A 14,079-nucleotide genomic window follows, 5' to 3' on the forward strand; every position below is an offset into this window, starting at 1 on the left:
GTCAGCTCTGCTGGTGGACATTCATTAGACGGTTGAATGAAAATTATCCAATAGTCTTATTTCAACTCGTTTACCATTTCTAAGGTACAGAGTATCGAGCGTCATGCGCACTCGGAGTATCAAATAACTTCCAAAGTGTTTCCAGTCCAACCGGTCGGTCAACAAGGAATGGTCCAGGTACCATTAAATTAAAATATATTAAGTTCATGCAAAATCCAACCGTTTAAATATCTTTTTTTTTTCCAGAATGGTAATTCATTAATAAAAATTACAACCATATACTTATTAAGTATGCTACACCATAGAAAAAATAATTATCCACTGATAAATAGAAACATACAAAATTTTGTATAATAAGTTAGTAAAATGTCTAATTTTCTCAAGATATAATTATCGTGATAAATTCAACCTATTGGACAGTTTGGATTTTTTTACTAACGATAAATATTAGAATTTAATTTCTGGTGGACAGAAAATTATGGTCCAAACGGTTGAACTTAAGGCCCTCTCTTAAATATTTCTCAACTTCCTTTTCCGTGCTTTTCCCGCCGTACACGGATTGGGGTAATACCCCCACCCATACCTAGCTAGGAACGGACAGGGTCTCTGAGGGGCCACCATGATGTATATGTTCTATCCACACCGTCCATCCATTTTTCCATATCATTTTATGTTAAAATCCTCAAAAGTAGACAAACCCAAGAAACAAGTGGATCACGCATTTTGGATTAAACATCTACCATTGAAAACATTTTAGGGGTAACAGAAGTTTTTGATAAAGCTTCTATTTTATTTTTACTTCATCTAGGTCTATGTGACCTTATCAATAGGTTGGATGGAAATTAACTATCACGATGGGCCCTAGGAACGTATCAACTGTGGATGTCATTATCACTACTGATTCCTTCGGTGTGGTAAACGTAAAACTTATATTAGTCTAATTTTTTATTTTATTTGATAAAATAATATATAAAAGTAGATTTACGGTGTGGATGAAATAGATATATCAAGATGGACCCTCAGAGCCGCTGTCCGTTACCAGCTAAGGATGATCAGGGTTAGTACCCAATCCGCGTTCCGTGGAGTCCTACCTAACGTACCAACGGCGGTGGCATCTTCGTAATTTTACAAAAAGTGAAGCCTCTTATGTTAATGGACAGCTCCCTTCTTCGAAAATTAAAAATCCAAAATGCTAGATTTCTCCGCCATTCTTGCAGGCTCCAAAATCCGTTTTTCCGCTTTCTTTCTCACAAAAACCCTAAAAATGTCAGATTTCGAAATTTTCTAGCCCTAATTTCTCCTTCCCTCCTTCGAAAATGGCGACTTCGTCTTTCAAATCCACGACGAAGCGCACTACGATCGGCTCGACCGGAGCAGAAGACACCGGTTCTTCGAACCGGACCGGGTCCCACCGCCGGTCCCGGAGCCTGAGCCAGTTCTCTGGCCGGTTTCCTCCATCCGACCCTGACGAGCTCCTCCCCAATGGCAGGTTCGTAAATACAGTTAGAGGATCGGGCTTTCCTGAAATAAGCCTTGATGATCTCGCCAACGAGTTCTTTCCGTCGAGGGACGATGGAGGAAGAGTGGAGAGGGAGAGCGCGAGGGGGCGGTTGGATCGACGGGCTTCTGCGATTGGTGCTAAGACTGCGGTGGGGTCCGCGGATGCGAGCCAGAGGCGGGGCAGGTCGGTATCGAGGAGCCATGGGAAGGGCAGTTTGGGGAATAATTCAGCGAGTAGGTCAGTCTCGAGGAGCCACGGGAAGGGTAGTTTGGGGAATAATTCAGGGAGTAGGTCGGTCTCGAGGAGCCATGGGAAGGGCAGTTTAGGTAATAATTCTCTGAGCAATGGCGTTTACGATAATAGCTCGAGGAGGAGACGGTCTGTCTCTGTCGCACGGTATCAGTGCAGCGATTCGGAGGTAACATTTCTTTATTTCTTTATAAAATACCACTTTCTGAGTTTTGAATTCTCTGTTGAATGTCAATTACTTGGTAATTAGAATTCAAAGAAGCTTTGAATTTTGGATGATTAAGTTCAATTTTTGGAAAGGATATATAAAGATTCTCGTTTATGAGATATTAATTACACAATGCTCGTCCCGGAATGTTATTGCTACAGTAGTGTTTGGGTTGTTTGGTTTGAGCAGGTGGGGTCCATGGTTCTGTGATCCAAACAGTTGGTCTTATCAGGCCCACTTGGGATAGCCCATGTGCTGAAAATCCCCATGATTGGAAGAACCATAACCTTTTGTTAGGCTGCTGACGAATAGATGGTTAGGAGAAAATAGGGCAATGGTATTTGTTCAACTGAGTAAAGTGTGAAATATGATACAGAGATTTTCATTATGGGGGCTTTTGGTGCATGGGCCATCAGCAATGTGACCTGTCATATCAATGGTTTGGATCCTTGAAGTGTGGGCCCCACTTGTACAAAGTGAAAAGCTGAACTGTACTGTAAGATCAATAGGGCTAACTATGAATTGGGTGCTTTATATAAATTTTTTTTTTTTGGCTCAGCGAATGAGAAACTAACTTTTTATTCAATTGGGTGGATCATCAAAATATGCATTGGAATATGGATTGTTATGAGAAGGCAATTGAGATACAAAACTGAAAAGATTCCAACACTTGCACGCATGGCCAACAATGAAGACATGTGCTCCCTAGTGCCTTGACTTGACACATTTTACTCTAGGGTGATTGGGACTGTTGATATTGTGGGCTGCAATGTGGATGGGTTCACAAGCCCCAAAGTGAGGTGATAAGACTATCTTTGTTGTTTCATAGGTGGCCTGCATTTGGAAAAAGTTGAACAAAAGGAGAAACTGTCCGCGGTTAATGGGAGAAAATTGCACTGATTGGATAGCTAGTATTGTGCAATAGCTGCAAATTCCAGCTTTGGCCTTTCTGCAGTGTGGACCCCCTGCTCAACTGTCCTGATTACCATAGATGTGTCTTGTGTGTACAGTCACCATCCATCTGTAGCTAGTGACTGTCTAAAATGGCTCACATTTCCTTGTCGCCTGTCAAGAAATCTTCTAGGCTAGGGATTAAACCTCTCTACCCTTCCACTTTTGTAAAAGCTGGATCAGCAAGTTGATTTGCAACCAGACTAATCTCTTGGTAAGTGTGAGAAATCCTCCTTTGAATGCTTTGTGGTAATTGTGCTTGCTTTTTCATTGATGGCGGAAGACATCATAATGAAAGAGATTTTGTGGTTTAATATCAATGAGAACCTGGTTCCTTTTGTTCCTTAACGAAGAAGCAGTTTCAAGAGTCTAAAGTGATGTCTACTTTTATTATTATTATTATTATTATTATTATTATTTTATTTTATTTTAACACACGCACACACACCACCACACACTCACGCTGTAGTGGGATTTCACCACCTATGGGTACTCGAACCCTTGACCAGGTGTTGAAGCTCCTAAGAGTCTACCGCCCTTAGGGTGTGTTTGGATTACTGTAATTGGTGGTGATGTGGTGCATCATAGCCATCATTACATTTTTATAGTGTTTGTTTAAACTATAAACTTGACGTGTAATTCGGTGGTCAAATGCAATACATTTGGAGTGTATTTGGAATTTGTAATCATTGCAAATATGCAATACATTGGAGTATAAATCTCCTATCCAAACGCGGGTTTAAGTGTATTTTTCCTGTTGAAATACCATGTTGACCAAGAGACATGTATTGTAATTTGTAATCATTGCACCATTACCATGCCTATCCAAACACATGAATTCTTGGTCAAATTAACACAATACCAAGAGAAAGGCATTGTAATTTGTAATCATTGCAATAATGCACCACATCACTGTGCATTATAGTAGTCCAAACACGCCCTTAGTCTTTAGATGATGGAGTTGTATCTGCAATGTTTTGTGTTGAGCTGTAGTTTGGATAATTCCAAAAGAAAGAAATATGTATGATACAATATCAAAAGAAAGAAACAATTTTTAGCAACGTTGGTTTTTTGTGTATTGTTCAGATCAGTGACAAGCTGTACTTTTCTTTATGGGCCACAATATAAGTATCAACATGTTTCAAGCATTGACCATTTTCATTTAAAACAGAAGATTGAGTCTTTCTAATGTTTCTGAGTACAGAGTGACATGGACCATTCACATAGCTCCAGCAATCTTTCTAAATCAAAGAGTTCTGGAAATGGGAACTTCGAGAGGCACTCCTTGCATAAGCCAACTGTTTCCAGCAATCAGCGCCCATTGAGAAGGTCTATGAGTCAAAAGGATTTATTGCGTACGCATGATGGATACTCTGTAAGTATTTTCGTTGCTAATAGTTACAGGAAATTGCTTCTTTTTCTCTCTAATGCGAGGTTAAGATTATTTTGTAGAAGAAAAGGGAATAGGGAAAAAGGGCCAAACAGTCTTTCTATTCAAGCAATTGTGCTTTATTTGCCGTTCTCTTATTGTCTTCTTTCTTGCTTCATGCTTGCAAGTCTGGCTTTATAAGAGTTTATCCTTGAGTTATCTCATCAGGACTTGTTTGGGCCTTTCCAGAGCTACTCCTCTGCACTGACTGATGATGAAGCACAGGATGGACATAATAGATATGGGTTAGAGAAGACAATAAGGGCAGTTTATGCACAGAAAAAGGTTTGGCTTCTTCACTGGAGTTGGACAATTAAGATGAGTGACTATGTGACTTTTGTCTATTTATGATTTCCTCTCGTCTTGTTGCACTTGCAGACTGAACATCCTACCGGGGATGGAGAGGGGACAGGGGTGTATGAAGCAATGCGGAAAGAAGTTTGGCATGCTCTTGATGAGATGAGGATGGAGCTTGAACAAGTAAGATTCAGCTGTTTGAAATCTTGTGGTTTATTAATCAGAGCTCTGCTAGGCACAGATGCGTGTGCAATAAAGCTCATGTACACTCCACACATGTGCCAGCATGACACGTGTGAGATTTAATCCATTCATCAGGTTGGTCTGACATTGTACATGGTTTCCCAAAAATAAAATCTGGACCAACCATCTTGTGAACCCCAATATTGGAAAGAGGTGGATGGGTTAGAAAACTTCTGCCAAGTTTTCAGAGCTGTACATTTGTTTTGCAAACTGTGGTCCGCCTGACCAGTGGGTCAACGTTATTCTTGGCTAGGGCATTTATGTAGTGGTGCTGTTCTGATAGATGAATTAGATCTTGGACCTATCATGACTTGCTGGCACATGTGTGGCATGTATATGAGCTTTATTGCACAAGCATGTGGTTTTAGCAAAGCTCTGTGAATCAAATTCTACGAGTCAGGTCTAATAACCATAGAACATGGTTCAATATTCAACTTGAACCTTATCAGCGTGAAACACATTGCACACTAGAAAAATGGAAAGATGTAGGTTCATGTTTGTTAATGGTTTTAAAATAAGTTTTGCCTTATGAAATTAGGGAGATGAAATATAATTATAACATGCTCTGACCAGCTTCTTTGAAGGCAATACTCTCAGAAAGCAGTTGAATGTTATGTTACAAATAGTTATATGCAGTGAGAATTGTGAGCATGCGGTTCATTTAACCGCTTACAATTTTACAATTGAATCTGATTTTCAGAACATTAGCATGAACTATTATATATTCAATGTACCTTCTTCCATCAATAATTCTGATTTATAAGTCCATTGAGGTGGTTTTCTGTCTTCTTTTAGACTGTAAGCATGTTGCATCCTTTTTCTATCAGCTTACATTTGTCTGTTATGTCTACAGGTCATGGTGAAAACCAAACCTACCATGTTAGCCAATGGTGACTGCTTGCAGCCAAAGAGCTCAGATGTTATTCAGGCTCTTGCTGATGCCAGAAAGAATTACACAACAAAACTCGTGCAGGTACTAGCAACTGATTTTAAGCCTTCTTTCTTAACGACCTTCTGATATAACGTCTTGTTCCTTGCATGTGTTTTAAAAGTTGTGCAGCTGATGTTTATGTTTGTATTGCTTATACTATTAATGCCCGAGACTTGCTCCAGTGGTACCGGTACCACCATAACCATAAGCTTACGACGGTACCAGGCAGATGTGGGTCCACATCACCAACCAACCCTTCTATTACATGCATCACCTTGGAAAAATTGGACCCAAAAGTCAGCCCTATCTAAAAATAAGTTAGGCCACAGCAAAGGGAATGTTTTGGGAGGGAACGCCCACCCTTGAATTTCACAGGGGCCCACCTGAGTGGCAAAACAGCCTGAATTTTGGCTTGATCATTTATCTAGACTGGATGAAGGGTCTGAATGGCCTTGATTATATATACTCAACACAATGGGCCCCCACGCTAATAAACAGTGGGCGTTCCATCTCAATATGTTCCTTGTGTTGCGGCCTATCTGAGTTTTGGATTGGGCTGATTTTTGGGCCCTGGGTTGTTTCTCAGGCTGCGCATCTTATTTACGGAGTGGGATTTTGTGAATGCATCATTGGGCCTCTCATCTGCTTGGTACCACCGTAAGCTTATAGTGGTACCGGTACCACTGGAGTGCACTCCTTAATGCCTTGGTGTAAGGTTTAGTTGACCGGAACTTGTCTGCAACTGCCATTTCTATACATCTGCTTCTTGCAGCGATAAGTATTGTGTCTTCATGTCTCTGTGCTGTTAATTGAACCATTTACTGGCATAGTTAGAATATAGCCAGTGAGATTTGTGATGCTGTGTATTTGTTTTGGACTTGTCAATGGCTATGATTTCCATGCTAAAACCTTTGCGAAGCTTTTTTCTCATAAACCAGAAAGTAATGTAAAAGGGAAAAGGTGAAGACAGTTCAAGCAAAATGTACAAAGAGAAGGAAAAAATACCTTGGATTTATAAAATCCAAAAGAAAGGAGGAAATTCCTATTCCTAGGTTCTTTCACCCTCGAAGAGGATTGTACCTTGTTTAGAGAATTTGCAATCAGTTCTATGATATCCACTACATTGCATTGTATGATATTCATATCACAATTTGTCAATGTTTCAAAATTCGAGAATTACTTGGGTTATTGAAATCAGCAATTATTTGTCAGGTATTTTGCTCTCTCTCTCTCTCTCTCTCTCTCTCTCTCTCTCTCTTTTCAAATTTAAATTATTCCCTCATTGCTCCAATGACAAGGCATGTAAATGTCTATAAATGTTGCAGTCAGAGAAGCGTACACAGGACCTATTAGCAGAGTTAGCAGTCGAGGAGCAACGCGGTCGTGAGTTTACTAAGATTGTTAGAGAATTGCTTCCGGACCCACCAAAGCAAAGTGCCGCACCAGAGAAACCAATACGGGCTAGAAAGGTAAAAGTGCCTCTTATGTTTCTTCTTGTGTGCCATAGACATGGAAACAATCTCAGTGTCAAACATGGACATAAGGTGTCAAACATGGACATAAGGTGTCAAACATGGACATAAGGTGTCAGACTGCTATCACTAGAATTCTGACATATTGACAAGACCATGCAATCAAATTATGGTGTTAAAAGGTATATTAATGTGTCAATGCTAGTTTAAAAAAAGTACATAAGCTTCATAGAGAAACGTTTTTTTTTTTTTTGTTAGCTTGTTAGTACACTCCACTGTCAGTTCACACTACACTGTTAGCCACCCCCACTAGGGAATCGATACCAAGACCTCAATGTTGAAACGAGGTATCTTTCACTCAGTCTACCACTTGAGCTATGGATCAGGGTGTAAAAGAATATAATGGAGAATGGTCCACTCAAATTCATAGAAATATGAAACTAAGATTATATGTATAACATTGGAGAACATGAAAATTATGAACCTATGTTTTGTCCCAAAATCCCAATACTCACATTGATCTCTGGAAATGGGCTTTTGTTTAGAATGGAAGTCTTTCTGATGTCAAAATTTTTCAATTTAACTCGTCGATAATTTTGACAGAGGAGCAATGATAAAACGAGAGTGTCCAAGCGTTTGACGGAAGAGGCAGAGAAGTATTTTGAGGATTTCATTTCCAATGTTGAAGATACAGATTTTTCATCATTTGATGGGGAAAAGAGTGACACAAGTTCAACATTAGGAGGAAGCATAAAGTCAAAAGATCCTGTAACTAGTTGTACAAATGCTGAAACTGGTGGAACTCCAGTAAGAGCTTCTTCGCTTCCTGTTGGAATAGATGGAGTGATTCTGCCATGGTTGCAGTGGGAAACTAGTAATGACAACTCTCCCCTACCATGCAAGAATCAGATGAAGGTATCTGTTGCATTGGAGAATAAATCATTCGATACAGCTCAGGTAATATTTTTTCTTTTTGACATTTTACTATATATATATATATTATTCTTTTCTCTAACATGAAATGGAACATTGCTTGGATAAGTATCTTATTGTTGTGTTTATTTTATGGACGACTTCATGAACTCACGGAAAGAGTGCCTAGTTGGAATTATAGACCTATGCAAGCATGCAGATGTTAGAAAATAACCTATATCTACGATATCTATTCAACTGGCTAGAAACTAGAAAGTAGACGTGGGCATGTTCTTTTCTATGATGTAGAAGTTATATATGTAGACTAAAACATTCAAAAGAAAAGAAAGGGGGAAAAACATTTGTAGATGTGTGCATATCCTCATTAGTGGATCCTTCAAAGCTGGTGCATTTGCGTTTTGATGCGGTAGGAACTAGGAAGAGTGGTCAAGCTGAGAGGTTAGAGGTTAATACTAGCTCCAAAGGAGAAAGAATGAAGCTTGGGGCTCTTGCAAAACTAAATGTTTTGAGTGCTTTAAAATATCAATGGGCAAATCAATGAAAAAAGATGTGTCATTAGTCTAGGGAAGTTCCAACCCTGTAATCTTGATCTAACAAAGCTTATCGATCATCATAATGGCTACTTTATTTTGTGAGGATTATCTGTCTTTTTCATCTTATCCTCCAAATGCCATTAGGTGATCTCAAATCATCTATCATATATGGCATATATAAAGCCAACTCGCTATGCATACATTAATATATCATTGAGCGAATTGTATGTTATAATGATTTTAGAAATAGTTAAGTTTTTGCTGTCATATATCATATTTATAGGGATGCGTATCTATATCGATATGCATGGACACATGCATCACTAATTTTGGAGTGTGAAGGACACACATGATCACCTAGGTGAAAACTACATTCCATTGATAGTCCCCTTACATTAACCAATGTCCATCTCTTCCTAGCATCTCCTTCAAGGTACTCGATAGAAATGGTAGCTGTAATGGCCACTGCCATTACTATTATGATCCGTAACGGGCTGAAGGCTGTTATGGCCCCCCCTTTTTTTTTCCAAAAAAAAAAAAAAAAAAACTGTATCAGCCCCGTAACACCCTGCTATGTGGTCATTACAGGCCTGTTTTTTGCTTCCCCCCATAATGGCAGTTATGGCCCTGTAATGCATAATGGTTCCCACCTTAATCATTATGGCCATTATTTAATTGTTTTTGAATACCTTGATTTCCTTGCCGCTAATGACTCAGGGTATGCGGACAGTAGCCAAGGAGATTCTCTGTTTCTCACCTGGCGAATCTTCCCCACCAATATTTCACAAAGAATCTCTTGCTGGATTCTGCTAGAAATGATCTTCTTTCTCTTATCCAGAGATGGAGCCTCGATTCAATAGTTTTGGGAATCATTCCTTGATAATGGAATGTGCAGATTATCAACTAAAGATATTTCGGCCGAAAAATCCAGATTAGCCATGAAAATTGCCATGACAACCATACCAGGACTTTCAGATTCCTATAGAGAAGACTTTTGAGAAGAAACTTAAGAGGGGAAAAATCGAAATTTGGGTGGATCCATTTTGTTTTGATTGGGAAAAGGAACATTGTTCAAGGGGACAGTCTGATAAAGTTAACAGAATCTCTATTAACCTTATTGCCAGTGTAGTTATTGGCTATTGCATTGAAGCCCTGATGGGACTTCCATTTGCCAACTTGGCACACATAAGAGAACTGTGCCATTCAACAGGTGAGGACCACTGTAAACATACCCTGCCCCCCTAACCCAGCTGGTAAATCAGGTGGTGTGCGAGGAAGTTGGATGGTTACAGAAAAGTGATCACTGAACCACAATCCATTTGCAATTGTGACCCACTTGATGAGTGGACCAGAATCATTTTTCAGCAACAGCACATTCATGTTAGGCTCCACATGATGAATGGCCCAGATCTCTCACAACTGCACTATTTTGGTGCATGTATGGCAAGGCCCCTTCTCCATCACAAATGCGCATGTGGGGCTTCTTTTCAGCCCTTTTAAATAATCAATGGATAATTGGAAAAAAAAAAGAATTTAAAGCTACAGGAAAAAGACATTGACAGATGCTAGGCAGTGTTTAAAGATTGTTCTCCAAAGTAGGGGGCTTGGTCATGGATGAAAGTTAGTGCTAGGGCTTTTTGGTCCCTTTTCATTTTCTCAAGGGGGAGTTTGGTCATTTTCCATATTTTAGATATGATGGCTAGATGGGGGAACACCTAACTGGGCAGGGAAGGCCTAAAATTCATGGCTGATTTAGCTCAAGGGGGGTTTATTTTCTAGTCCCCTCATTTTCAATTGTCTAGGAGACTACCATATTTTGTATATTATGACTAAAGGCTCTTACAGAGGCCTTAGGAAGCTAAAGGCGCTTACAAGCGGCTCTTACTAAAGACTCTTATGAGGGCTTGCCAAGAAACTTTTTAGCCTTGAACCACCAGCTTGCTTCACCGTGCGCTCCCCGCTTCACTCAAACTGCCAGCTTGCTTCACCATGCGGCATCCAATGATTTCTCGGAGTGTTTGAAGTTCCCTCTTTTTTAATGTAAATCATGATCTCACTAATAGCTTAAGCATTTGACATATTCCTAGGGATGGTGACAAAGTTACCAGAACTCTTACTAGGGAGGGCGAGACTTTCCTTGTATGGGGGATTATTGGTATCTTTTTCGAGGCCCATTTATATCTTCTGTTTTTTAATAAAATTAAGTCATTCATGATAAAAATAATCGTTCATACATCTTGATTCTTTTCTTCCCATCTATTTGCTATATAGCCTGTAATAGCCATGAATGAGTCCATTTTTTCTTCAAATCCCGTATTGTTTGTGAACCAGGTCCTCGAACTCTGCCCCTATCGCAACCTTACATGACTGTGTGCTTTCTCACAAACCAACAATGTCAAGACATCTGCTATGGTTGATGTTTTATTGATGTTCTCTTTTCATAATACCATGGTTTTAATCTCCTCATATTTTATAGCTGTTTGTGACAGTATTGAACATCTCATTTCACAACTCAAATCCTACAATTCAATTCGAATCCCACGTTTGGTTTAAGTTCCTATTCATAAGTGCACTTGGTTTCTATGATAGAATCATTTCCTTGAAAATATTCCATTTTTGAATACCTTATCTTTGTCACTTTCATGTGTTATTTTGAGTTTAACATTGCTTTCTGCTGTCTGAGAAATCTTACTAAGAATAAAATTGTGCTTATGTTTGAATGATCTGAAATCTTCTTAGATATGCCACGATCATATGATGGGATCTCAAAAGTTATTGTAACATTCTAAAAAATGTGATGATCCCTAATATGAATTTCTTTAAGGTTTTGGACACCTATTTGATGCTGTAATGTGCCATTCTTTGGTAAGAATGTTGTCATTTGGGCATCGTTAGCTTGATATGTTGAAAGCTGATGCTTCAAATGGACTGGGCGATGCCAAAGTCTGTTGAAGACCTCTTGTGGTCTTGGCACGGGGGAGGTAGTGGGAAGGCCGGCAAAGCTGTTTGGAGGCTGACTCTTATGGCCATCTTTTGGGTGATTTGGGGGGCTAGGAATAGGAGATGCTTCCGCAAGGAGAGTGGGGGGTGGGGGGGTGGATGAGGTCATCAGGTCAATCGAAGGGCTGGTGTTGGGTTGGGTTGTGTATGCTTAGGCTGGTTTGGCTGATAGGCTGTTTTCACTGTTTATTTCGCAATTTGGTTCCCGAGCTTGTATTCTTTTCCTGCTTTTGCGGGTTTATATATATATATATATATATATATATATATATTTCTTTTGTTGCCTCTCAAAAAGAAAAAAGAAAAAAGAAGAAGCTGAAAACTGACCAAGTTGGCCCCAATAGAACATAAATGAAGCATGATTTGGTGGATTAGGTCCTGCTTACATATAAATACAAAAAAGAAGAAGAGGAAAATGAACAAATTTTGTTTTGATCCTCAAAACAAGCCTATATCTAGTTTAAAATTAGTTTCTAAGCATCCATCATGGTTGAAAGGAATAAAGAAGTGGAAAAACAAGAAAAAATTGAAAATAAAAACTTCCACAATAGGCCCTTTATGACTGTATTGACACTTTATGGTTCCAGCCCATTTTTTCCATAATGTACTGATTCACCCTCGTATTGTGTAATGGAGGCGATAATTTCCTCTACAAAATAGCTGCTACAGCCATAATGTAGCCATTTTTTAATACTGTGCGCTGCAGTGGAAGCTGGTGTTAATTATCTAAGTATTTCAAGATTTGAAATTTCAAAAGTCCATTTTGAAATGCATATTAAGATTCCTACCCACCTGTGTGCAGGAGATAAATGCGCATTGACTCTCAGTGCACAATGAGAGCACACAATCTTTTCCCTAAAAGTAATTCATGCAGTATCATATCTGTCCTTTTCCAGTCTATATCTAGCCATCTTACTATTTTTATGGTTTGATTTGATTTCAGGAAGCAAATGCTTCTTACAGTAACTGCGCCGCTAGCAGCCGTGCAAGTTGGAGCCCAGATGGCAATGAGAATTCTTCCACAGCATCTAGAGGCAAGATGAGTAGCAGATTTGTGGAGTCCGGAGGCTATCCAATCTCATATGCTCCGAGCAAGCAGAGAGGATCCTCATTTGACATGGATGAGTATTTGGACCTTCGGAAAGAGGAGGATCTCCTGTTCGAGAGGTTGAGACAAAGGCAAAGAATAGTTTCAGGTGGTCTCATTCTCTGTGATAGAATTCTTCTTTAGCATGTACTCTCATATTATGGGATTTGTATATACAAACATTTGATCATTCACCCTTTAGATTGCATGAACATGTCACGGGACTTGCATTCTGTTTTGATCGATGGAAGTATAGTTTCTAGGGGCGTGCTCCACTGGTACCGCCGCCACCATAACCTATGGTGGTAGTGGGTAGATGTGGGGCCCACATGATGTGTGCATAAATTCCAAACTGTCCATCATATGCATCAGAATATGTTACTCTCAGGGGCCCTAAAATCAGGCTAATCCCTGAATCAGGCTGTGACAGAGCACAACGAATTGGGAGGGATTGTCCACCTTTGATTTGTGTGGAAGGCCGGCTGTTTTGAATATAAGAAATCCTGGCCATTCAGGCCCTTCATGTGGTCTGGAAGGTCTGGAACTAAGGCTGTTTCAAAATGAGGTCGGCCCTTTAAATAAAGGGTGGGTGTCCCCTCGCTGTCGCACACTTGAGTGTGTGGCATCAGGCTGATTTTTGACACCTTGGGTTAATATGCATGATGGATGGGTTGGATGCCCTTAATACATTACGTGGGCCCCACATATGGCCAGTATAGTCATAAGCTTATGGTTGTACCGGTACCCATAAGCATACCCCTAGTTTGAATCTGTAATGTTGTACCTTCTTGTTTGGATTTGTGGAAATGTAAAAGTAACTGAGGAGAGAATCGATATCATCATATGTGACATTTTCCCTCGTTTGTGAAAGATGGACTGAGAAAACCAATTTCTTTTTCGTCGGAGATCCCCAGGAAAGGGCCATTTCCTTTCTATCTCTAGACTTGAAAAGAACAGGAAACCATTTCTTGCTTCATGGGTTTCCTTAGATTTGATGATTTTTTCCTTCATCTCATCTATTTAATTTCCACCAATCCAAACAGACCAAATAAGGCCCATGATTGATAGGACAGCGTATTGTCCAAATCAGGAATTACTATGATTGAATGACCTGAGAAAGATGTCCAGTGAATAGACTATATGTTAGAAATGAAGTGAATAGACTGTTAGAAATGATTTGAGATATGCCAGATATGGATCGATCATCCATTGGAGAAGATTCAGCAGAAGATTTCCCACATTAGT

The 14,079-nt window shown here is 39.6% G+C and overlaps 1 protein-coding gene across 2 annotated transcripts; it reads left to right on the forward strand.

Annotated features, from left to right (window-relative positions):
- The first annotated feature begins 1,185 nt into the window (after positions 1 to 1,185).
- LOC131256057 (uncharacterized) lies at positions 1,186 to 13,067 on the forward strand. Of its 2 annotated transcripts, XM_058257087.1 has the most exons (9): positions 1,187 to 1,738; positions 1,793 to 1,919; positions 4,114 to 4,284; positions 4,528 to 4,623; positions 4,717 to 4,818; positions 5,732 to 5,851; positions 7,135 to 7,278; positions 7,885 to 8,238; positions 12,691 to 13,067. In XM_058257087.1, the coding sequence occupies exons 1-9, from the start codon at positions 1,317 to 1,319 to the stop codon at positions 12,976 to 12,978; spliced, it is 1,824 nt and encodes a 607-aa protein (XP_058113070.1). In that variant the 5' UTR covers positions 1,187 to 1,316; the 3' UTR covers positions 12,979 to 13,067. The 2 variants fall into 2 exon arrangements, with proteins under 2 accessions (XP_058113069.1, XP_058113070.1); XM_058257086.1 differs by having other exon boundaries at positions 1,186 to 1,919.
- The last annotated feature ends 1,012 nt before the right edge of the window (positions 13,068 to 14,079 follow it).

The sequence above is a fragment of the Magnolia sinica genome, chromosome 9 (assembly GCF_029962835.1).
Source record: "Magnolia sinica isolate HGM2019 chromosome 9, MsV1, whole genome shotgun sequence".
In the NCBI taxonomy this organism is placed as follows: domain Eukaryota; kingdom Viridiplantae; phylum Streptophyta; class Magnoliopsida; order Magnoliales; family Magnoliaceae; genus Magnolia; species Magnolia sinica.